The sequence below is a fragment of the Martes martes genome, assembly GCF_963455335.1.
Source record: "Martes martes genome assembly, chromosome: 9".
In the NCBI taxonomy this organism is placed as follows: Eukaryota; Metazoa; Chordata; class Mammalia; order Carnivora; family Mustelidae; genus Martes; species Martes martes.
The window spans coordinates 57,835,451-57,861,546 of NC_137896.1; the positions used below are offsets into that span (position 1 = coordinate 57,835,451).

The window sequence follows — 26,096 nt, forward strand, 5'->3', positions numbered from 1 at the left end:
CTCATGGGGCTGCTCTGCCTCTCCTCATCCTCCAGAGAGAAACGGCTTGGGAGGAAGGGGTAGTCTGTAGGGGATGGGATAAGACAAAGTGAAGGGCAAAGCGCCACTCTGTGGGTGCGGCCACAGAGCCTTCTCCAGCATCAGCAGCAAGCTCCAGGTACAAGCAGAGGAGAGAAAACTGAGGGGTGAGGGGAACAGAATGAGGAACACTCCAGTGGCCATCCCTTCACTTCTGGGTGCACCAAGAGAAACAGCTTCCTTTACTTGAACTGGCAAATTCCATGAGGAATCGTGACTCCCATGTTGGAGAGAGAAACCGAGAAGCAAAGGATTCACAAGCATCTGACTAGACGGACCCCGATGAGCTTATTACTTTTGGTGGTTGTCTCCTGTCCCTGTAAGATTACCTGATATCCTTCACCCAGGGAAGAAAGAAAGAAGGGAGGCGGGACTACATAAGAAGAATGAGACAAAAAGCAAATATTACACGTGAATCTTAAGGATCTGTGGCTAAGTGCAATAAGCCAGGCACGAAAGGACAAGTCCTGTATGATTCCACTTACACGAGGAGCCTAGAGGAGCCAAAATCATAGACAAAGAAAGCAGAACGTTGCAAGGGACTGTGGTCAGGGGAGAGAGGGAGTTAGTGTTTGAGGGGGAGAGAGTTCCAGCTGGGAAAGATGACAAAGTTCTGGAACCGGAGGGTGCGGACAGTGGCACACAACAGGGTGAAAGGACTTACCACCACTGAACTGTATACTTAAAATGGTCGCAGTGGTAGATTTTGCATGACATATATTTTACCACAATTTTAAAAAATCTTCAGGCGCGCCTGGGTGACTCAGTTGTTAAGCCTCTGCCTTCGGCTCAGGTCATGATCCCAGGGTCCTTCGATGGAGCCCCGCATCGGGCTCCCTGCTTAGTAGGAAGCCTGCTTCTCTCTCTGTCCCTCCCCCTGCTTGAGTTCTCTCTCTCCCGCTGTTTCTCTCCCTCTGTCAAATAAATAAATAAAATCTTTTTAAAAAATCCTTAAAGAGCAAATGTTAAATAAAATAAAGAGTGGCCTCATGTTAAGTGAGAACCAGCATATGATGACAAAGAAATGTGTCATGTGAGGTGCCTGGGTGGCTCAGTGGGTTAAAGCCTCTGCCTTTGGCTCAGGTCATGGTCCCAGGGTCCTGGGATCGAGCCCTGCATCGGGCTCTCTGCTCAGCAGGGAGCCTGCTTCCCTCCCTCTCTCTCTGCCTGCCTCTCTGCCTACTTGTGATCTCTGTCTGTCAAACAAATAAATAAAATCTTTAAACAAACAAACAAAAAAAGAAATGTGTCGTGTTGGGTCACCTTGGAGCATAGATGCTAGAAGACTGGAGTAGGCTCTTTATCATCTCAGAGCCCACCAGACACTCTATGCTATCTGCAGCCTGTGAAGGCCACCTGTTCCTGCTCTCTGCCCCCGCCCATACACTCCGCTCTTTGCTGCAGGCTGGGCGTCCTGTTCTCCCAACTCACCCCTCCTCCTCCCCAGTCCTCCTCCCCTGTCCTGCCCACTGGATGACCCCCATCCAGTCCCCATGAACCCTTCATTAGGGCCATGCCTTAGACTGCTTGGACCGCTATCGCGAGATACCATAGGCCAAGTGGCTTCTAAACAAAAGAAATTTATTTCTCACAGTGATGGAGGCAAGAAGTCTGAGAACAGGTGCCCTCGTGGTCAGGCGAGGACCTTCTTTCAGGTCACAGACTTCTTGCTGTGTCTTCACATGGCCGAAGTGTTAAGGGATTTCTTGGGCTATCTTCCATGAAAGTATTAATCCTATTCAGGAGGTCTCTGCCCTTCTGACCCTATCACCTCCAGATGGCCCTACCTCCCAATACCATGACACTGGGTGTTAGGATGGCAACATGTGAATTTGGGCGACACAAACATTCTGACCCCAGCAGGCCACTTGTTAGGACTCGACGTCCTCAGCCACAGAACGAGAGTGTTGGACTCTATCTCAGCTCCTCAGGTCAGGGTCTTTGAAAGCAGTGATGAATTTCCAGCTGTATTTTAGCGTCAAAAATCCCTGTGCCTTGTTAAATCATAAATGGACCTGTGATGAGGGGATGCTGGCTAACCTAAAGATTTCTTTGTTTCATGTGGACTAGAATTACATCATCTCGGTGTGCTAATTGTGCCTCTCATGCTGCTCAGAATCCCGGCCTTCAGCAGCCAGCTGGAGAAACAAGTGAAGTGTTACTTATTTTGATTGGACAGATCAAGTCTTTCAAGGCTGGGGCCCAACAGGAGGGTGATTAATGGGCAATCCCAGTGGGGCCACACTTGGTCCCCACTGGTCTGTGTGACCACTACCTGGCTTCCAGTATCCATGTGCTAAGATGATGGTCAAGAAAAATTGCAGTTCTCCTTGCCAGCCCTCTCCAAGCCCACAGATTGCCTCCTGCCATCCCCTAACTTCCGTCTCCGGCCCGACGGATGCCACACCACGCACCAAACTTCTTGACATCTCACTTGTCACTCTACAGTCCTCCTTGTCCCATTCCCCAGGGGCTCTGTGTCTGGGGAGTGCCCAATAGAGTCCATAAGTGAATGAAGGCCTTCTGGAAGGGTGACATCTTTCCCTAAAGAGGGAGCTCTGACCCAAACAAGCAACAGACAGAGGTCCTGTCACAACAAGGACACGACGGCAAGCTTCAAGCCGACGGCCCAAATGCCAGGCATCCATGCCATCTGTGAACCACCTCATGCCAACAATGCCAGCACAGGTGACCAACCCCATGTCAGCCCCCCACTAGCCAACCGGGAGGGGTCAGGATGTGTGCTTCAGCGGCTGGGCGGAAGAAGATGGTGGAGGCCTTTGGGGTGGCATGTGGTACCTCACTTTTTTCCAGAACTTGGTCTTGGCACACTGTGACTGTTCTGTGAGGTCCCCGCTCCACTGGATGGCCCCGTGCTTCTGCTTGATGTACTGAATTGACTGCGGCATGGTCGCGTAGTCCTTGACCTTCTCTAGTTCAATCAGGATGACCTTCATCCCGTCCTGGATGAGTGCATTGTAGACTGCAATTTGTTCTTCCGACATGTTCTTTAACACGTCAAAGCTCAGGGATTCGGGAACTAAGACAATGATCAGCCTCCGGCATAGCTTGATGTTTTCATCAATGACGTTGGCCACCTCTGGAAATAAAGAAGACGCAGAGTGAAAGAGCCTGGATTCATCTCTGAGAATATTAGAAATGGGTCCTGGAAGGACAACATGGATTTTAAAATAAATGTCACTTAGGAATGGATAACAAAAGTGGTTTTGTTTTGTTTTTTTTTTTTTTTAACTTTTGTCATATACTCTGTGAAACCTTCCTGATTTTCCCTGAAAAAATTGGCCCTTTGTGTTCATAAGTCATATTTTTTTGGTAGTTGGTTGTTGTGAGGTCACTTACCTCAGCTCATTGGCTGCACCCACAGACTGACCTACTCGGAAAAAGGATTTTATCATGCCTAACTTTGTATCACCAACTTAACTGAAGGTCTAGTATATAGTAGATGATAAACACTTTTTTTTAAATAAACATATTTTAAAGGGACAGGGAAAATGTTGATAGATCAGATGTTGTATTAATCTTTATTTGTGTTTTCTTCTTGTGCGGTAGCTAGCTAGATGCCCAGGATTTATAAGTGAGTGAAAGAATATGCTTATGAAATTTGAAGTCTTCCCCATGTTTACGGCGAGCACTAAATCAGATTTTCACTTCCTCGTGGAGGCTGATCTTATAACTTGAAAAGATGTGGGCTGAGATGTGGTTGTCTCTCACCATGGAGATAAGCAACTTACAAATCCAAAGTACTTGGCCACCTCTCCAAACAACCCAGAGTGGGCCGCTACCAAATGCTCTAATGTAGTCCTCTTGGTTTCCTCTTGACCAGTGAAGGAGGTTTATTTCAAATTTTAGCCGTTTGTTGTATAGCAGTCCAAGAAAGAAAACATGTAGGTCAAGAGGGAAACTTTATCTGTCAGATGTCTAACATGCACTAAGCTCCATACTGGTCTCCACTCAGATTTTATCTCATTTCATTCTCTTGCCCGAGTCAGGGAAGCACTCTGTTCCTCATTTGACAGATGAGACAGCTGAAGCTCAGAGATGTCACCCACAGTGCCCAAAGCTACACTCTTGTTCGATGGGAGACATAAATAAATAAATTCTATTTTATTTATGTAGGCGAAACCTGGGTAGTTAAGGTTTATAAAATCATCTTTAAATATGAGCTGATTTATGTATTCGAACTGATGGAGGATACTCAGCAGTTAGTCTCAAGGACGTGAGGGCAAATGACCTCTTTTTACCATGTGGTCTCCTGGCCAAGGCTGTCATTGGTCAACTGTTCGTGTTACTCATAGTGAGAGTCATAGTATTTCAACCAGGAATCCCAGTTATTCTATAACAGGAATGAGCCCCAGAGAGAAGAGAACTGGTCCTAACTTGGCTCACGGGCTATGGGTTGAGGAGGTATGAGACTCCCTGTGGTTCCATGGGGGAAGGTGAGCAGAGTCTCCCAAGCCCTCCCCACACCCATTTGTGAAGTGAAGGAAAAGAGACTTCCCTTTCCTTTTTACTTGTGGCTTTGAAACCTCACTCAAAACATACCTTGTCCAGGAAATTCATCCCTGCCAAATATAAATAATTTATAGCCACACTGCCTCTCCAGCACCTCAGGCAGAATCTTCCACACCAGTGTGTCTACCTCATGGCTCTGGATTTCTCTTTGAGGCTTAGGGTATAAGACATAGGCATCATAGATCTTGCCATCTGAAAAGGAAACGGAATAAACTCACAGAATTACTTGTACCAAATTCTCTTAGGTTAACAGGAGCAAAAATCTGGCTTGCTCCCATGAGGTCCTTTTCCCTTGGGTTCAATGACTTCAGAGTGATCAGCTGGCTCTCTTGGTGTCAACATTGTCACATTAGGCTTCTCATTCTCTCAACACTTTAAATATTTCGCTTCACACTCTTTCGCTTGCGTAGGTTCTGAGGACAAGCTGAATGCAATTCACATCTCTGTTTCACGATAGGTAAGTTGTCCCCCCCACCTCTGGCTCCTTTTAGGATTTTTTTCCTTATCTTGGATTTTCTGTAATTTGAAAATGATACCCCTAGGCTTTTGTTTGTTTATCCTGCTTGGTATTCTCAGAGCTTCCTGGATTGCAGTTTGGTATCTGACATTAATCTGGGGAAATTCTCAATCACTAGTGCTTCAGATACTTGCCTTCCTTTCTCTCTTTCTTCTCCTTTGGTATTCCCATTACATGTATGTTACACTTTCGGTGGTTGTCCCACACTCATTGGATACTTTGTTCTTTTTTTTCCTCCAGACTTTGTTCCTTTTGCTTTATAGTTTTGGAGGTTTCTTGTGTGATAGCCTCAAGCCCAGAGATTCTCTGTTCATCCATGTCCACTCCACTAACAAGCCCATCATAGGCAGTCTTCATTTTTGTTACAATTTTTGTGGGTTTTTTTCCTAATGGCTAGCTTTCTTTTTGGTCCCTTTTTTTAAATTTTTTTTATAAACATATAATTCTTTTTGGTCCTTTTTAAGATTTTCATCTCTCCGCTTATATCACCCATCTGTTGTTGCATGCTGTCTGCTTTTATGCATTAGATCCCTTGGCACACTAACCAGGGATGATTTAAATTCCCAGCCTGGTAATTTGCGACATCCCTGCCACTTATGGCTCTGATGTTAGCTCTGTCTCTTCAAATTGTGCATGTTAGCTCTGTCTCTTCAAATTGTGCATTTGCCTTTTAATACATCTTATACTTTTCTCTAAAGCTGGATAGAATGTACCAGTAAAAGAAAGTGCTATAAACTGGCCTTTAGTAACATGATGGGGATGTGTGGAGGGAGGGGATGTGTTCTATGGTCCTGTGATTAGATCTTTTAGTGACTCTGGACTATGAACTTGCAAAAATTTCTCAGTTATTTATCCCCGCTTAGATGGGGCAGGATGGCCTGACTGGGCTGGAGGTCAGCTAGGCTGACCTGCGCAGGTCAGCTAGGCTCTGATCATACCCTAGCAGGTAAGGCTTTCATTAACTAGTTTATCCTGAGGGCAAGCCTTGTTAATAAGAACAGAGTGCTCTAGGATATTTCAGAATGATTTTTCTCCTCCCCCTACTGGAAGCACAAAGAAATTTTTTCTTGGATATTTAGTCAGAACCAGGTCAGGCTTCTAGAGGGAAAACTCACAAAAGTGTCGGTTTCCACCCCTTATGACTAGGTCCCCTGAAGAATTTAAGTCTCAGATTTGTCCACATTGAGCCTCTGATGATTTGTCAGTTACCGTTGCTACTCCTAACACATTGGCATTGACCTATGAGGAAGATGGTCCTTTCCCCCTTACGTAAGAATCATTTCTCCAAGATCACATAGCCCCAATTCCAACCTGACTCCTTTGACTTAAGTCCACCAGTCCCTGTGGCGAAAATGAGAATTGAAAGCAGGAGTTTCCATCAATGTCACTCTGGATGGGTCCTGTGCAATGGTGGACCGTCGTAACTGCACCAGGCAAAATGGGTCCAGTCTCTCGTGATTCAGACCCACTAGTGAATTTCGTCACTGCACTTGCATATGACATTATAGAGACCAAGCCTCTGAGTAGACTCCAGGAATCTGTTGTGCAGTACGGAGACGTCCCACACAACAGCACATTTCGTCATCACCGAATGAGCTAAGCATCTATTGAGTAATCAACCACAAGTAACAGTCACTGTGCTCACCCCTGAGCAGATGAACAAGACACAGGATCTAACTGGAAAGACCATTCAGAGACTTGGAAATAAAAACATGAGGTGTTACAAGATAACATGGCAGAATGAATAGGAGAGATGGAAAGAAATCAAACTTCCCCATAGCCTGGAGCTCTTGGGGAAAATTCATAAAGGATGGACGGTAGTTCCTGGATTTTAAAAGGTTTAGAAAAAAATGAAGAGGATGGTAAAGAGGCCAAGAAGGGGGAGAGCTTGAGAAGGGCATAGAAGGGGGATGCTTATGCTCTACTCAGGGGTCATATGAATAAGAAGCTCTAGAAGGGATTGAAGGTTCTAGTGAACATCTCATTAGAAAATGTGATTTTTTGAGCCCCAGGCTATTAGGAAATTCACAGCCAATCTAAGGGGACCCAAGAGGAAGCCTGTCTTTTATTCCCTGTTCATGGAAGTTTGTTTGAGTGAACAGACTTGAAAAGAAGGGTGGCTCTGAGCCCAAAGAAAGAAGGGAAAATCTTGTATACTTCAAGTTTTCATCTAAATAATAGTACAGACTGTCCCTAACTTAGGAGGGTTTGGTTTATGATTTTTTTGACTCTATGATGGTACAAAAGCAATACATATTCAGGAGAAACCATACTTTGAATTTTGAATTTTGATCTTTTTCAGGCTAGCGATATGTGGTCCTATTCTCTCTTTGATGTTGGGCAAGGTAAAAAGACACAGCCAGGAGTCAGCCACGCAATCCCCAGGCTCAACAGTACATATACTGACAACCACCTGTACCCACACACCATGCGGTTTTCCACCTTCAGGACAGTATTCAATCAATCACATCAGACAGTCAACTTGATTGTAATACAGACTTTGTGTTAGATGATTCTGCCCAACTGTATGTTAATGTAAGTATCGAGCACATTAAAAGTAGGCTGTGATGTTCTGTGGGTTACATGCATCGAATGCATTTTAAAATCATGTTATTTTTAACTTATGACAGGTTTATCAGGCTATAACCCCATCATAAATCAAGGAAGAGCTGTAGTTAAAATGTGTCCAGAACTTTAGAGTTTACACGTAGCCTTTTCTCATTTCATAAATTCTCATACTAACCACCACCTTTAAGGACCTGAGACAGAGGCGGTCTCTATCAGTAGTTGCCAAATGTCTGAATGAAACTGGATTTTACAGAGGCTCAAGGATGTTCTATCTAGATGGGGGAGAGAGAAGTTTTAGATCATGAGCCAATCAGCTTTTTAATAAACTGGGCTCATAAAGCAGGTACCAAAGGGATGATGAATTTTTGTCTGGAGTCTGCAGAAACCCAATCCAGCTAAATCTCCTTCTGCAACGTCTTCAACGTTACTAGTCTAAACCACCACTCCATAAGTGGGTATTTTCTGAATTAAACTTGTTTTCATACTCTTGACTTTCTAAAGCCAGAGTCTATATGAAAAAAAAATCTTAAGATTTCATAAAGGCTTTGTTTTTAAACATTTTAGAAAGGATGTAAATTTCCTTAATATCTTGATAATATTTCATCCTTTTATGATAAAGGATTGGTCGGGTTGGTACTCTTCTCACCACATAGCAGACCTCCTAAATGAATACAGTGATTTTTGTCTATAAATCTGTGTTTATCACCACCTCTGTCAGAAGCCCTGCCACTCATGTCTCTCTTCTCTCAGGCTCTTTCTCGTTCTTCCTGCTCATTAAAAAACAATACAAAACAAAAACCTATGTTTGCTAACTGAATTCTCTCTTTTGACAGTGTTCCATGTTCCCCGTTTTTCAAAAAAAAAGAGAGGTGCAGACTCAGAGACAAAAGAGAGTTGGGTAGTGAGCGACTCTCACACCTTTTAGAAGATAAAAATAAAAAATGCTCCCAACTTTTTGGTCATCTTTTTTTTTTCTTTCTAAGCTTTTGAGTAGAAATGTTACCTTGGTGGCTCATTCTCAAAATGCAGTGGGTTCTCATAACTTTCAAATGATCAATCGATCATTTATTCACCAATATAGCAAAAAAAAAAAAATCAAGCTTGAGGCCATTTTGCTTTTCCCGTCAGCCTGTGGTTTTGAAGGGCACTCTCAGACAACTGCCTGACAGCTTTGGCTGTCACAGTCACGGTGAGGGTCACATTGGTATCCTCGGATTATAGGAAAGAATGTTGAGACAGACAGGGCTATGTTATTTCTCTGGCCTTTGAGCAGCTAAGTGGCCAGCCTTGATTCAAACCCAAGTCTACCACTCCCTCTGGTGTGGCTGAGATGAGAACTGGGAGGAGGAAACGTCACAAAGCGTATCCCTGGTTAGTCCTGTGCAAGTGTGTCAGATTGCATTTTTTAAGAAAATAGCCCTAGCAATATTTCCAGTTCCACAGGCTCTTTCAGAACCAACCACACCCCCAATAAAGAGGTAGAATCCATTTCCACTCCCTTAAAATTGACTAGGACTCTATACCTGCCTTGACAGATAGAATGTGGTAGAACTGACTCTAGAAATTCAGGGTCTGAGTCATAAGAGAAAGTATGGGTTTTCCTGGATCTCCTGTTCTTGAAACACTAGCCCCTGGAAGCCAGTCGCGGTGCTGTGGAGAAGCTCAAAGTAGCCCACACAAGAGAGACCACATGGAGAGGCCACTGGGGAGAGAAACTGAGGCCACCAACTGACAGCCAAAATCAAAAGACAGTCCTCCAGTGGGGTTCCCAGACATCGTGGAGGTGGCACAGGCCATTCCTGCAGTGCCTGTTCACATCCTGACCCAAAGAACCCATCAGCAAAATAAATGGCTGCTCTATACTACAAAGGTTTGAGGTAATTTGCTTCCCAGCCATAGTAACTGTAACAGCAATTGGGAAGGTAACAATGGGCAATAGATAAAGATGAGTCTAACATGCCCCACCCCCCCCAACTGTCTATTTCACCCAGAAATCTATAGAAATGTAGACCTACTAGTAAGTTTTTAAGGAAAGGGCCAGCTGGTAGATACTCCCACAGTCTCCCTCTATATAGTGGATAAACCTTAGACAGTTCATCTAGGTTCTGGCCAAGCTCCTTTTTTCTCCTGAGGAGATTCAGCCCTAATTTTGATGCTAAAATGTCTGCATGTGCCTTTATGGGCCATTGGCAGAAATACAAGAGTTTATGGGCATGTATTCATGTTTATGAGAGATTGCTAAAAGATCATTCAACCCCTTAATTTCTTTTCTTATGTTATTGCTAAATTTCAAACCTAATCAAACTGGACCCAATGAAAAATCAGACAGAATCAATCTGGCCTTCACATAAGAGCTTTGACATAATTTCATGAGGTTTGGCCTTTTAACCCTAACATGGAAGACACTAGAAGAAAAGTCACATTCAACATGCTACCACTTTTACCACAGGAATGTTGTTGTAGACAAAATTCATTATATTACACCCTTTAAAGATGAGGACTCCCCACAAAAACTCTACCTCAGAAAATGGTCCCAGAAGAAGCCACATGCTCTCATAAGCAATTGAAGAGTATTTGTGAACAACACACAATGCATCTTGTCATTGCTTTTGTCTTTACTTCTAAAGCCAATTCATCTTCAAAAAGTGTCCAAGATTTGTCATCAGTTCTACCCCCAAGCTTTATTTTACCATTCTACCTTCTGTTCACTGAACCTATTTTGTTTTTGTTTTTAATTGTTGTGTTCTACACATACATTCTCCACAAACCTGTTTGGAAGGTGATGAGACCTATGCAAATCTCTCTAGATGTGTAAACTGACCCTTACATTTTTGTACATGCATGCACACCTGGAAGAATTTTTAAAGTCACTCTTATAATTTACTAGAGAATATACAGAACCCATGGACTAGGGCTGGCGAGAACTTGATAAAACTGAGCTATACCCACCTGTTACTTATGTTATAAAGCCTAAGTCATCCAGCTGGGATAATAATTTATCACAAGAAGGACACAATTTGCCTATTTCTTCATTCCTATTTGCCACCCCTTACTGCACAAGCTCCCCCCATAACTTAGAAAATATCCCCCAGGGACACAACGCTGGAAATAGCAACTGGGAAAAATCTTAAGTCTCATCACAAGCTCATTGCCAAAGCCAACACTCAGAGAGGAATTTATAGGGGTCGTTCTCATAGATGGAACTGTAGAGATTAGACATTTAGTCATAAAGTATACATGCACTTATCTGAATTAAGAAAAAGAAAGAGGAGGGGCACCTGGGTGGCTTAGTCCTTAAGCGTCTGCCTTCGGCTCAGGTCATGACCCCAGGGTCCTGGGATCCAGCCCCGCATCAGGCTCCCTGCTCAGCAGGAAGCCTGCTTCTCCCTCTCCCACTCTCTATGCTTGTGTTCCCTCTCCCACTGTGTCTCTCTCTGTCAAATAAATAAATAAAATCTTGGAAGGAAGGAAGGAAGGAAGGAAGGAAGGAAGGAAGGAAGGAAAGAAAGAAAGAAAGAAAGAAAGAAAGAAAGAAAGAAAGAAAGAAAGAAAGAAAGAGGAGCCCTGGCCGATCAGTCGGATCCAATGCCCAAACTCTCGGCCGGAATTTGGGGTGGAACCCGGTCTCCGCAGAGGGTGGGGCTCCCTGAGTCGATCATCTGCTCAGCTCCCCCTGCTCTGGGTGAGTCACTATTCCTTTTTTCTCTTCCTGCTAAACTCGACCTCACCGGCAGGCAGCTGCTCCAGCCCTGGGCTCTCATGCTCCTGGGAGTCCCAGTGAGTCAGGGAGTGAGACACGCACCAGGACCAGAGATATGGGAATACCACTGAAGTGCCCCCAGTGTCCATTCAGTCAATAAACAGAAAGCAGGCAGGCCACTCATGTGTGTGTGTCAGAAAAGACAAGTGGGGGCACGCAGGTCTCCTCTGTCACATTCGTAGGTGGGAGCATAGGCACAGGGAGGTCCCACGGGGACCACAGCCCCAAAGAGAGACCCCACATCCAGCCGAAAGGCCTCAGGACTAGAGGGGATTTCAGCGGCACTGGACAGGCACAGTCAGGTTTCCCTGGCTGGATTTGGCTCTCAAGAAAGAACATGTTGCTTTCTACACTGCCCCCGGACTAACCGTTTGAATTCGGAAATTTAGCTTAGAATAAAGTCTGAATTAGGACAGCTGTTTCCTCAAACTGGTGGACAACAGCTTGTGCTGCATGCTTTATGTGCTTTATATATCCCTGAATTCCCACTCCAGTCCTCATCGCTCGTCTCTGGACCTGAGTGGCATAGGTGTACATATTTCTGTGCATGTGAAGCACATAGACTTCTCCCCGCCATGTGTTAATTTTCCATCCAATCAGGGGACATTAAAGGAGACTATTACTTTTTTTCAAGGCCTTAATAGATCACAACCATTCTGAGACAACAAGAAAATAGCACAGAATTTTTAAAAACACACTTTTGGGGGGGTTGAGTTTTGGGGGTAGAGGTGCCTGGGTGGCTTAGTCAGTTAAGAATCCGACTCCTGATCTCAGTTCAGATCTTGATCTCAGGGTCATGAGTTCAAGTCCCGAACTGGGCTGAGCTCGGAGCCCACTTATAAAATGCAAACAGAAAGGAAAAAACACCACAATGGTGGGAAGTGCCTGTTCCTCAGAGTTTCAGGATCACACTGAGGCATTTGTGTGTTGAGATGTATTGGCAGGACGGGAGCTCCACAGACCAGACTGAAACCTGGGGCAGAGTGGCCGAGGCAGCTGGCCTTGGCCTTCAGACTCCAAGGTGCCCCCTGGGCCCCAGGTCCTTGCTCAGTGCCTTCCTGGACCTTAACTCAGTTATTCCTATAATACTCTGTGAGGCAGGCTCTGAACATTTTCTCTCCCCCCCCACTTCCTTCCTTTCCTTCTTTCCTTCCTCCCCTCCTGCCTCCCTTCTCTCCTTCCCTCCTTGCTTCTTTTTTTCTCTCATTCTATGGCCAAGAAAGAGAAGAACATTCAACACTTCCTAAGATCACATGGGACTAAGTGGAGAACCAGATGTGAACCCAGGTCTCTCCCCAGCCTTGCGAGTCAGCCACTTAAATCTTTCTAGAAAGAGCTCCTGCCATAGGCAGCTCATCTCCCTCTATAATGTCAACTTTGCTCACCCCCCGACCTTGCGTTGAAGATGCAGTGTGGGTGGAAAGCCCTCTGTAGCTCTAGGAGAAGCTGTCCTCTTTGGAAAACAGCAGTAGGTGTGAGAACTCTCCAAAATGGTCACAGTGGGGCCCAGAAGCTGATGTACGCCTCCTCCTGAGCAAAGATTTCCTCAGCCACGACTAGGCTGCAAGTCCCATTCGACTGAACAATGCCTGTGGCCATGAACCAATGGTTTCCCTGAAGCATGAGACATTCCAGGGAGAGCCCTTCCTCCCAATTTGTCAACAACATGAAAGGCAAGCTAGTAAAATAGAATGAAGTGTATTTACAATGGTTATACACATGAGTGGAAGCCAAGGAGGAAGCAATCTGCCGTGGTTGCCCGCACTTACCTTCTTTGGTCCCGGGAGAATGGAAAGCGCTTCGATACCAGAGTACAATGTCGATCTTAAAAATGTTATAGAGGTACATGACAGATGCTGTTGCGCCTACCAAGGCGAGAAGCCCTCCTATCAAGTAAGCTTGAACATTCGGAGCTACAGATGACAGCAAATAAAGATATAAATAATCCAATAATAATGATAATACAAAGGGTCAACTCTACTCTTTACTTATACAGATCACATTACAAATGCCAAATGGACAGGTACTAGAGGTCGATGAGGATTCTGCTTAAGTATTTTTTTACAGTTAAATATAATAGGTACATGGGAGTAGAATAATCTGGTGTAGCCCATGAATTTCAGGAAGGAAACATGCTCTTGGGAACCTGGGGAGGGAAATTCTGCAGAAGCCTGGCTCCTCGTGGTGGCCACAGCTGGGCTTGAGGGCATAAGGACTGCTCTCAAAACACACACACTGCCAGGTCTCACTTAGCCAACACTACTAGACTCTTCCAATGTAGAGCCTTGAACATGCTTATTGGAAGACCTTCCCCGGTGGTTCTGTGGCACATTCCTGATAGTCCCACTGTCATAACTGCTTTCACAGGCACTCAAAATTGACAGCACGATGCCTGTCATACATAAAGAGCCATCAGCTGCCTCCCCTGAAAACCCTTGTCTCCCTGAGATTGGCCGAGAGCCAAATTCCCCCCTTATCCTCCTTGTGCCAACAAGGTCTGCACCGGGGGCCTGTCTGCAAGGCACAGCCTGGGAAAGGGTGGAAAGGGCGTCTACCTATGCTCTGCTTTGCAAACACAGGGCAGAGCGATTATGGCAAAAGCAGTGGGTGGGAGATGATCAAGAAGGAGAACCGGTTCTCCTGGAATGTCAAGTCCCTGAAAACAGGCTCAGGCTCCTACACATCCCAGAAGAGGAAGAGCATAGCTTTCTCCCTTGCCACCACCCAAGACCAGTGATGGCACCGAAGGAGGCTCTGGGAAGGAGAGAATTTGGAAAGAGGAAGAAGGACAGAAGAACAGAGGAAGAGAAAGTCTCTCCATTCTTAGAACCCACCGCATACACCACTTCCTTTTTCAGTCCCTTCCTGGTGTTCTAGTCTCCACAAGAAGGTGTGTATGCTTGTGGGGGGGGGGGGGCAGGGGGATAGAAGGGAAAATTCTCTTTTCTTGTGTTCAAACGTGTTCAAAGAGCACAATCATTTTTTTTAAATACTCCCTAAAGAGCTTATCACGAGCTGCCCTAGGTCACACCTATGTTGTAAACAGTTTGAGATCAAAGACACCCCCATGCACTACTATATGTCTTTAAATAAATGTTACGATAAAGCACAATAACTAAAATATATTCTGGGTCAACCGAAATAGCAATCCATTGATTAAGCCCCAGCACAGCCAAGTGGATCTTCTCTGCACGCAGGTCCCTGATCTGATCCTGACCACATGTTTGAGCCTCTAGCTTCTAACTCTCAGATGGATCCACCCTTCCCTCCCATCCTTCCACTTCTCTTTGTCCTTCCCCAACTCTTGGAACAACAGTGTCTCCTTGTCATCATTCTGAACCCTTTAACAGTGTGTATCCCTCAGAACCATTACCTGGGAGTTTTAAAATAAAATATGCTGCGGACACTCCAGCGTGACAGACAAAAGGATGGCCGTAATCTTCCATTTTCACTTCCAAGAAGGTTATGTTCACTGTGTAAAAAATATGTTTCTGGAAAAAAATGTGTGATCTGTAAAAGAAAGGAGCCAATCACTTATACATGAGTCCACGTTCCCCAGCATAGCATATCATCTTCAGTCTAGAGAATAAAATTCTCTCTCCAGAGAACACTTTGGGCCATCACGTTACCCTAAGAATGCTTCATGGACTAGCTCGGTGAGGTGCATGGATGGTGGCCATTCCAGATTTGCATTTTCTTCTGGACAGTGACAAACAGCATCCTCAGCCCTCCAGAAACCTCCCCCGGTCATCTCCACTTAGGCTAACTTACCTACCCTGCAAGGGCCCAACACCAGTTCTTCCATCCCTCGGACTAGTGAGTCTTGCTTGATGCCACCCCATTTAGACCACCGCAAACTGGGTTTCTACCACGCAATTAGCTCATGATTAAGTCCTATTTCCCCCAAGAGTCCCTGTGCTGCTGCCCACTTTGCTACTGAAGCCTTGAGGATCTATGGGTCATGATATAACGAAATGAGAATGAGGCTGGTTTTAAGGACTAGCTGAAAGAAAGAGATTTTGTTGCGTGAAGCCCATACTTGATGTTTTGCCTCATGTGTCTAACTAGGACATGAGAAGGTTGATAACGTGAGCCTCAAGCTTCTCTGAACCGGAAGCTCGGCCCTGCGCAGCGCTGAGGAGATCTTTGAGAGACAAAGCCAAAGAGGGTTGAGGGGTCATTGAGAAGCATCTACAAAAGTAGTACCAGCAACAAAATAGCGTAAGTAAGGAAATTCTTGTCGGCTTTTAGGGAAGCCAGAAAAACACAACACTTACTCAGATCCTTCTCTGATGCGTCTGGATTCACTATAATAATCATCCACCAACGTGTTATTGACTCTCCAGCACCGGAGATTTGTATTATCCCTTGTGTCTGTGATATTGCAGTCCACGATAAGGGGGGAGCCTATAAAAAAATTCATAAATGTTGCGTGAAAAGCCTATCAAAAAGTGGTTACCTAAACAACATCCTGAATATCATTTGGTCACCAAAAATTCACCCCGGAGGTCAATGTTCCTCTACTTTATTCTCTCCCTGGACAGAGATCACAAGGACAAGGAAACTTCCAGAATGTCTATTTTGTAAAGAGATATCCATGTGCTGCCAAATACCACCAGCTTGGGACACAGACACTACCACCAGTCTTAGGAAACTTAGCAAAGAACTTTACAAAGTATTTCACACACATCATCTCCTTCAGTCTTCTCACCTTCAAAACATTCCTACGATCAGGAAAGAGAAGGTTCTACAGACAAGAACACTGAAGTTCAGATCGATTGGTGACTTGCCCAAAGGTCACATGGGAGAGAAAGAAATGAGACATGAGCACTGGTTTTTCTATTTCCAAATCCAGTGATATTTCAACTTCACCAATCACCCATCACACACAGTCACGAATTATATTTAATAGTTTTTTTAAAGATATTATTTATTTATTTGACAGAGAGAGACCACAAGTAGGCAGAGAGGCAGGCAGAGAGAGAGGGGGAAGCCGGCTCCCCGCTGAGCAGAGAGCTCGATTTGGGGCTCAATCCCAGAACCCCAAGATCATGACCTGAGCTGAAGGCAGAGACTTTAACCCACTGAGCCCCTATATTTATAGGGCCCCTATATTAAATATAGGTGTCCCTATATTTAATAGTTTTATATTTTTATTTAATTTTTATATTTATTGGTTTTCTATTTTTATTTTATTTTGTTCCCTGAGCCTAACACCTTCCATCTCTTTACTCTACACAAAAAATTATTTCTACACAATCTGTGTTTCTTTATTCTAGGTGGAATTAAGGGTTTTTTTGTTTTGTTTTGTTTTTTAAATCATGAACTACAACCCATGTAGAGTAAAAAGTATAGGACATAAATGCAAAGCACTCATCCATACCCCTCTGACCCCATTAGGAAAACAGTAGATTGACTGGAAATCCAGAAGCCTCCCCCATGCCCGCCCCTTGCCTGCTTTATCCTCTAACACTTCCGCATTCACATTTGAACTGTAGCTTCTGTTGCCCCACATTTTGTTTGTGATGCTCATCTGTGCTGTTGCACATAGCTCTACTCCATTCAGTGAAGAGAATACACTAGTGCGCCTCGATTTCTTGTACTGCTGCTCTGCACACACCTGCATTGCTGTAGTGTTTGCCTCAGTGTGAAGGCTGCTATGAGCTCCCCGTTGCACACCTCCTGGGGCGCCGGTACACACCTTTCCCGTATACACGCCTGTGTCTGCGACGGTACACGTGCCCATCTACCGGTAAAATCGGTAGATTGTAGGTGATGCGTATCTCCGACTTTAATACTCCCACCAGCAGTGTAGACCAGCACGTGTAAGAGGGCAGACTCAGCAGCATGTGGTGTTGTCAGTCTATTCATTTTTGCCAGCTCGGTGTGTGTCGTGACCTCACACCTTGGATTGAATTTGCACTGCCCTAGATGGTACCTGCTCCACCATGTTTTTAGACCTTCGTTGGCTGCATTGGTACCCTCTGTTGTAAACCATCAGAGCGGTCTGCCTCACCTTCTGGTAGGTTGACTTGTCTTTCAATAAATGGAAGTTCCTATGTTTGCCGTAGTCGTACTTATCAAATTCTATCTCAAGACTAGTCATTGAGGGGTGCCTGGATGGCCCAGTGGGTTAAAGTCTCTGCCTTCAGCTCGGGTCATGATCTCAGGGTCCTGGGATGGAGCCCCGCATCTGGCTCTCTGCTTGGCAGGGATCCTGCTTCCTCCTCTCTCTCTGTCTGCCTCTCTGCCTACCTGTGATCTCTCTCTGTCAAATAAATAAATAAAACCTTAAAAAAAAAAAAGACTAGTCATTGACTAATATGTCTTTATTTTTTTTAATCTTTCCTTACCTCAAATCATGAAGGACTTTTTCCTAGAAATGCATCATTTTGACTTCCATACTTAGATCTACAACTCACTGGAAATTATTTTTATAAACGGTGTGAGAAAGGGGTCAAGTTTTTATTTTATCCCATATTCTGTCCCATTGTCAAGTCCCACTTGTTAAAAAGATCGCACCTCTCCTAGTGCAGTGTCAGCCTCACCAAAATCAAGGGCATAATATGGCAGATTTATTTCTGGGCCTTCAATTCTAACCCACTGTCTACCTTGTATCAGAACTGCACTCTCTAAACCATGGTAGCTTTTTATTAAATCTTGAAATCGGGTGGTACAAATCCCTCAGTTAGTTCTTTATCATTAAAAGTGTCTTGACTATTATTCAGTCTTTACTTTTCCATACCAACATTATAATCAACTTATCAAATTCAGCAAAAACTAAAATCTGTTTGGCTTACCCTCAAAACAAAGGAAATGTGTTTAGTAGTTCAGTCTTGAGCATGTTGTTTCTTCTATAGGCTTCTAAAGATAGATTTTTAAAAATTAGATTAAGGGCATTCCCTTACATTCCTAGTTTTAAAAGAGTGTTTTCTTTTTAAATAATAAATTCCTAGTTCAGGTGTTCTAAATGACTTTTCAGTATCTATAAGTGTATTATTTTTTCTCCTTTGGTTTGTTATGTAAAATAAAAGGATGACTTATGTAATATGAAGCAAGTTAGCATTGTTTCACATAAACCCAACTGAACCACAATGTATCACTCTTTGGGTATGCTGATAAAATAAATTTACTAAAAATGTGCTTAAATTTTTTCATCTGTGTTGATGAATGAGATGTGGTCTGAAATTTCCTTTGTAACGACATCCTTGTTGGATCCGAGTGTCAAGATTTTCCTGACCTAATAAAATGCGTTAACAACTATTTCTTCTTTTTCTACTCTGTGAAACTATTTAAATCTGTTGAATTTCTTTATTAAATGTTTTGTAGAGTTCACCAGTAAAGCCAAGTGGATCTAGAATTTTGTTCATGACAGGATTTTTTATTTCTAGTCATATGCCAATTTTGAAATCTGTATCTTCTCGTGCCAGATCCTATTGTGCTGGTTTTTATGGAAACTGCCCATTTCTTTTTAGATTTTCAAATTGTTTGGCACTAGGTTTTCCAGAATGTTCTTTTATGACCTTTCTCACGTGTATATGTTCTATGGTGATGGTCTCTTTCCTTCAGATTGTGCCTTCTCTCTTTTCTTAATCATTCAGGAGCTTAGCAATCATGTTCCATTTTCAGAAAACTAACTTCTTTCCTGTTAATCACTCAATTTCATGTTCATTTACTATTTCAGTATTGTCTGTGATTACCGCTCACCTCGTTTCTCCCATTTTGTTGGATTCGTTTTCCTTCTCTTTTTCTGTCTTCAGAGGTGAGCTTGCATCTCATGGATATTTCAACTAGCTTCCTTTCCTAATTCAGACTATCAAGTATGCTCTAATCAAATGTGTGAATCCCACCACCCTCGGTGTAAACTTTTCATGAGTATTCATTGTCAAATTATTTTCTGATTTCTATTTCTATCCATAGGCTATCTAGAGAGTTTTTTTATTCTATTGTTTTCTATAAAGACTAGATTTACGGTCCAATATACAATTGATTTTATTAAACATTTCTTTTTTCTTTTTAAAGATTTTATTAATTTATTTGAGAGAGAGCAAGCACAAGCTGGGGGCACTGGCAGAGGGAGAGGGAGGAACAGAGCAGGGAGCCCCATGTGGGGCTCGATCCCAGGACCCTGGGATCATGACCTGAACTGAAGGCAGAGGCTTTAACCCACTGAGTCACCCAGGTGTCCCTTTATTAAACATTTCATTTTGCTTGGAAAGAATGTGTAATCTATAGCAGTTGGGCTCAGGACTCTATGATATGAACATTAGGCCATTTGTTGGGCACATTTTGTTTATTATGATAGGGTGTTATGCTTGCTTTGTTCTACCAGCTATCTTGCAAAGTGTCATTATTATTATTCCATTATTAGTGTGGACTTAATCTGAACTGACTCTGTCTTTCTGCACGTATACACACACATGCATAAACACACACTTTTAAGGCCATGTTATTATGTATCTACAGGTTCACTATTGAACTTTAGTCATTATGAACAAGCTCTAGCCACCTCTAATAATGGATTCTACCTTCAGATCTACTTTGATGTTAGTATAATGATACCAACATTATCTTGGTTATTGTTTATACCATATATCATTTTCTACTCTTTTCTCTTCCACCATCTTGTAAACAGCCCAGAGTTATGATTTCTTCTCTCAAATCCAGTATGACGATCTTTATTTGGAGCATTTAGTCCATCCTGTAATCGGTGATGTACGTACATTTTAAATCAACTATCATATATATATATATATATATATATATATATATTTTATTTGTAGCATCCGTCCTATATTTGTCTTTTCCTTCTTGCTGTCTTTTGACTCCTTCTTTTGGATGTCCTCTTACCTTCCTCTTGATTATTTTTTTATTATTCTATATAATGATGTATTTTTGAAATTATTATTATTTTAGGGTTACCCTAAATATTAAAACATAGATCCTTGAACTTATCAAAGTCTGATATTATTGATTATTTCTATCTCTTCTAAGAGAATGTAAAGTCTTAGGATACAATTGCATTTAGCCTTCTCCCAGCAGACAGGCAAATGCAGTTGTGAATTCTAATTCCATATGTATTTTAAATGCCATGAACAATCATTATCATTATTGCCTCACAGAATCAAGATTCATTTGGATTTACTCCCTTATTTTTGTCAACATTTGCTCCTTCCTTCCCTCCTCCATAGCTGATTCACAATCTAGAAACATTTCCTCCTGCTTAAAGAACACTGTAGTAGCTCCTTCAGTGTAAGACTGTGCTCAACAAATTTTGTCATTTTTAGTTTGTCATATTTTCACTGACTATAAAATTAGTAGCATTTTTTTTCAGCAGAAAACTTCCACTCTTTCCATCAAAAATTCAAACGGTGGGCTTACTGTTGTGCATAGAGAATGGGTTTTTTTTTTTCCTTTTCCCCTAACTTTTAAGATATTTTTCCTTTATTTTGGGTTTTCTGCAGTTTCACTTTGGTATTTCAAGGTGTAGTTTTGCCTTTATTTGTCCTGCTGAGTCTCCTTGGCTTATGGCATCTTTCGATTAATGTGTCTATCTGTTTGGAATGTTCTCAGATTATCACCTAAATAATACTGTCTCCCCCTTTTTTCTCTTCTCTTTCTTCTGGGATTGCAATTACATACATGTTAGTTCTGTGTATCCTCTCTCTCTAACCTCTGTATTTCTTAGTCTTCTGTCTCTCTGTGTTTAATCCTAGGCATTTTTTCCTGACCTCTATTTTCATTCAGTAACTTTTTTCAGATGTCTCATAAGCTTCTAAACCCTTTATTGAGTTTTTGGGTTTGGTTATTATATTTATGAATTCTGATGTTTGATTTGTTCTTTTTCAAATCTGATACGGTCTTTTTTTTAAAAGTTTGCAGTTGTCTTTTGAAAGTTGCAATCATGTGTTTTCCTTCCTTAAACATGGTAAGCACAATATCTATCTATCCATCCACCTATCTATCTATCTATCTATCTATATCTGGGGCCCTGGGAATCTGTTTCTGCTGTATGTGGTTTACCATCTAGAACATACTGAGTCAAAAGTTATTTGTGAAGGTTCTGAACACATATTGGCATTTCCTTCTACAAAGTTGATACCAGTCCATTCATTTATTTAGCTACTTAGCAACTATTTCTTGAGCATCTGCTTTGTTCTAGAAACTGTTCTGAGCACTGGTGATGTAGGAAGGAACAAACCAGACAAAGTGACAGCTCCTAAGGAGCATTCAAATAGAATTAGAGGTACCAAGACAAAATACGTGGGGTAGTGATAAGTACTTTACCGAAAACAGAGCTCAGGGGATAGAGCATGATGGTGAGTGAGGTGTGCTTCGTTTTTGTTTTTGTTTTTGTTTTTGCTTTTTAAGATGTTATCTATTTCTTTGAGAGAGAGCAAGAAAGAGAGCATGAAAAGAGTGAGGGACAGAGAGAGAAGTAGTTTCCCCACTCAGCTTAATGTGGGGCCCAATCCCAGGACCCTGAGATCATGACCTGAACAGAAGTCAGGCGCTTAACCATCTGAGCCACCCAAACACCTCAGAAGGGTGCTGTTTTAATGTGGTGGTCAAGTGAGATGACACTCATTGGAGACCCTATGGAAGTGAAGGAAGGGACCATGGAGCTGTGTGTAGGGAAGAGCTTTTCAAGCAGAGGGAAAGGCATATGCAAAGTCCCTGAGGTGGAGATGTGCTTGAGATGTTCAAGGAACCGCAGGAATGTCAGGAAGATCAAGTGTGAGCTTACCAGTGTGAGCACTGGCAAGGGGAAGTCAGCTGTGGAGGGCCATGTTGGGAATGCAGGGACTTTGAATTTTATTCTAAGTGAGATGGGAAACTGTTGAGAAGCTTTAAACACAAATGTTTTAAAGGAATCGCTTGTATTTGGGGCCACTAATGTATTAGAACATCCTTTATGTTATACTTGCTAATATTTGGTATTTACATGTTTTAATCCTTACCAATTTCTTAGATACATATCTTTGTTTTCATGTACAATTCTTTTATTTCAGATGAATATATTTTCATACTCTATTAGTCTTTTTTTTCCTTCTATGAATTATTCATTTGCCTCATTTGGATTATTCTTAGTCCTTAATTTGTTGATATTTTTGTACAGAAATGATATTACCTGTTTTTTGATGTCTCTGTCCCAAACATTCTCTCTTAGTTTGTCATTCACATTTTAACTTTACCATTTTTCCTGTACATAGACATTTATAGTTTCTATGTGAGTATAATTTTTAATCTTCTCTGATTTCTTCCACTGATTTTATGTATAGAAAGTACATCATTCGGAGGTTAGGTATAAATTTATCTCAGTTTTAAATGGTACTTCTGTGGGTTTATTTTTATATGTAGTTTTCCAATTCATCAAAAATGTATTTTTATGTTTTAGGTAAAGAATGAACTACATTCAAAAAAGTTACCCTCATATCACAAATATACTATATCTCTCCTTATCTATGTATTTTTTAATGCCACAAATCTCCTTTACTAAATTGTTGTATATACTAGGATATGCTTATTGTTTTCCATTATGTTGCTTTAATCTTTCCATTTGTATACAAATACCAGTATTTACTTACTGTTGCTTTATAATTAAACATACTTTACTATTTACTAGAAAAGATTTCTCTTTATTCTTCTATTCAATTATTTTCCTGCTAAATTTTTCCAACATTTTTGACATGAATTTTTAAAATGCTTCATCAAGTTTCAGAACATTCAATGAAATTTAACTGGTTTTATGTTAAACATGTATATTAATCTGTCTTTAGTGATTTCAATGGCTTCAATAATTTTACTCACCCAGTTGTACTTCAATTGAATTGTTTTTTGGATAAATGATTTTAGGAATTCTTCCTGCATATCCATTTGTTTCTGCTAAGAAATCATACGCACATGAAATTGCATTAGAATCATGTATGATACATTCCCAGCTATTTATCCGGTAATAGTGTAAAGAAAACGTGGCACTGAGCAGGTCTTCCATAAACATGAGCCAAGGAAAGAACAAAACTCCTGGCATGACAAGCTACTGCCTCATAAATGCATATTTTTAAACCAGAAATTGAATTGCTGAGCAAAAACCCTAAAACCTGGGCTACTAGGAGATTTCGCTTCAGCATTCTATATTTGATATAAATGTAAACTGATGAGATTGTGTAATAAAATCTTATTACCTAATAATCCAATTACAGTTTGTAAGCAGTGACTCCAAGCCAAGCTCTGGTCTAGGTCCCAGTTAGGGAGAGAGACTGATCCTAATGTTTTATGTTTGGTCCCACTGCTCCAACCTCCATCCCTGCTTTTCCATATTCTTTAAATCTGGTCCTCTTTTGTTCTTTGGTTCTCCCATTCCTTCACCCCGCTGTGAGACTGTCTTCCCTCATACTGACTTCCCAACCCTTTGTTTCTCTCCACTTATTCCCGTCCCCATTTGCTGATTACTTCTCTACCCTCATTACCTCGCATGACCTCCCCCACTCAACATCGCTCCCGTCCACCTGCCTATTTCCCATTATTCACACATACCATGGTCTGTTTTGTTACAGGGCTCCCTCAGTCAGGAAAAATCTTGCCCACTCCATCACTCAGTTAATGGGTCCTGACTGTCAGCATCACTATTATCAAGAAGCTTTCCCTGACCCTCAGCTTTCTCAACAGGTCCTTTGTCTGCTCGATCTCATACTTTCCACTTGCTCATGGCATTCATCTCTTTGGTAATTACACATCTCACTAGTAGACTATCTGACTTATCTCTGCCTCCCTTCCCTGCTCAGACTTCAAAGCTCCATCAGAGCGGTGGTCATGGGTGCTTCCTCCTTTTCATGCTCTCTCCACAAACCACAGGACCTGGCCTTATTAGGCACTTAGTAGAGAGCCACTAAACTACTGCCCGAAACGGGTGCCTGGCTGGCTCAGTGGGTTAAAGCTTCTGCCTCCGGCTCAGGTCACAATCCCAGGAAACTGGGATAGAGCCCCACATAGGGCTCTCTGCTCAGCAGGGAGCCTACTTCCCCTTCTCTCTCTGCCTGCTTTTCTGCATACCTGTGATCTCTCTCTCTGCCAAATGAATGAATAAAATCTTTTTAAAAAAATAAATTACTCCCCAAAGAAGAATCCCCTGCCACTTCCACTCGAGTTCAGATCGTCGGCACCCTTGTGAAGACTGAGTATCAGTTCCCATCACTCCTTACCTCACGCTTACATAGGCTCTAACAAAGTTAATTTTAGACCCAATACAAACGAGGCAGGTAGACACTTCCATGCTTTGTCTTAGACTATTCTCTCTGCTCTGCCTGACTCTTTACCTTTATAAATTTGACTCATCCTTCAAAATTCAGCTGAAAAGCCATTTCCTCATGGAAGCCTTCCAAGACCATTTGCCTGCCTCCCCTCTGGCTACTTCTGATTCTTTTCCTTCCCAGACACCATCTATAACTCTATTCTTACTGCACGATGTGAAAATGATTCATTTACATCTCCAGCTCTACTACCACCAGGCTGAGAGCTTCTCAATAGAAGAAATGATAGAGTTTTTTTTTTAAGTTTTTAATTACCAGGTTCCAACAATTGGGGCATATACTAGATCATAAATAAGTGTTTATTGCAAGGATACAAAATATAGACTACTGCACTCAAAGACCTCTTGAGGTAGTCTCCATTTTCCTTTCAAAGAATTCCTTCAGTTATCAATGGAAAACTAAGCATGATAATCAGCAACCACTCAGTTAGTAAATGGGTCTATGCCTAATCTAGTCTAGGCACTGGGCTAGATGCAGGAGATTCAACTGTGAACAAGACAAAGATCTTTTTTGCTTACATCTGGAGAGATAACAGGTAACATGAAACCCAAGAACATAAAAATCACAAAATGTAATAGTTAATTTTCTTAAGTAAAGGGTTCTGGTGGGGGAGGACCAGGAAGCCACCGATGCTGAACACATGGTCCGAGAGAGCCACACCATCAAGAAATTGCTAGGTAGCACCCAGTACGATGAAGTCTGACAGAAATTAGTGACAGATATGATGGTTCAAGTCAAAGAAATATTCAGGAGCACCACCTGCGGGGTTCAGTCGGTTAAGTGTCTGCCTTCAGCTCAGTTTGGGATCCCAGGATCCTGCATTGAACTCCCTGCTCAGTGGGGAGCCTGCTTCTCCTTCTTCTCCCTGCTCGTACACTGTCTCTCGCGCTCTCTCTCTCTCTCTCAAATAAATAAATAAAATCTTTCAAAAAGAAAAAAGAACTATTCAGTCTTCAGTTCTTTCCATTTAGATGAGTCAACATAGAAGACAACTGTCTACTGAGAAAGGAGCAAAAGGCACCGTAGCAAGATCTCCTTCTGAATGTGCTGAGAAGAAACAATGCTCATCTGGGCACCACAAGCCTTTGTCTTGGTCCTGTTTCTGTCATTAACCAGCTTTGTAAGCTTCCTAAGTCACCCCCTCTTGGGTCTCTATAAAATTAATGGCTTAAACTAAATAAACTTTAGGGTTCCTTCTAGCCCAGCCCGGAGACCTTGAACTCTGCTTCCTGTGGGCGGGGGAGGCCAACGTTGGAATGGCCCAGCAAGGTAGTCACATCAGTGATGGCTGAGGAAAATAAGAGTAACAGTAATACCTACTGCTACCCGA

At 42.4% G+C, this 26,096-nt stretch overlaps 1 protein-coding gene across 1 annotated transcript in view; it reads right to left on the bottom strand.

The window, feature by feature from the left end:
- Positions 1–1,639: 1,639 nt before the first annotated feature.
- Positions 1,640–26,096, bottom strand: part of IL1RL2 (interleukin 1 receptor like 2) — a 35,632-nt gene continuing 11,175 nt past the window's right edge. The window contains exons 6-11 of the mRNA XM_080814626.1: positions 23,268–23,342; positions 15,734–15,863; positions 14,830–14,966; positions 13,226–13,369; positions 4,642–4,803; positions 1,640–3,178 (exon numbers count right to left, since the gene is read on the bottom strand). Coding sequence (XP_080670752.1) covers positions 2,811–3,178; positions 4,642–4,803; positions 13,226–13,369; positions 14,830–14,966; positions 15,734–15,863; positions 23,268–23,342 — 1,016 coding nt within the window. The 3' untranslated portion in view covers positions 1,640–2,810. The remainder of the gene's footprint in view (positions 3,179–4,641; positions 4,804–13,225; positions 13,370–14,829; positions 14,967–15,733; positions 15,864–23,267; positions 23,343–26,096) is intronic.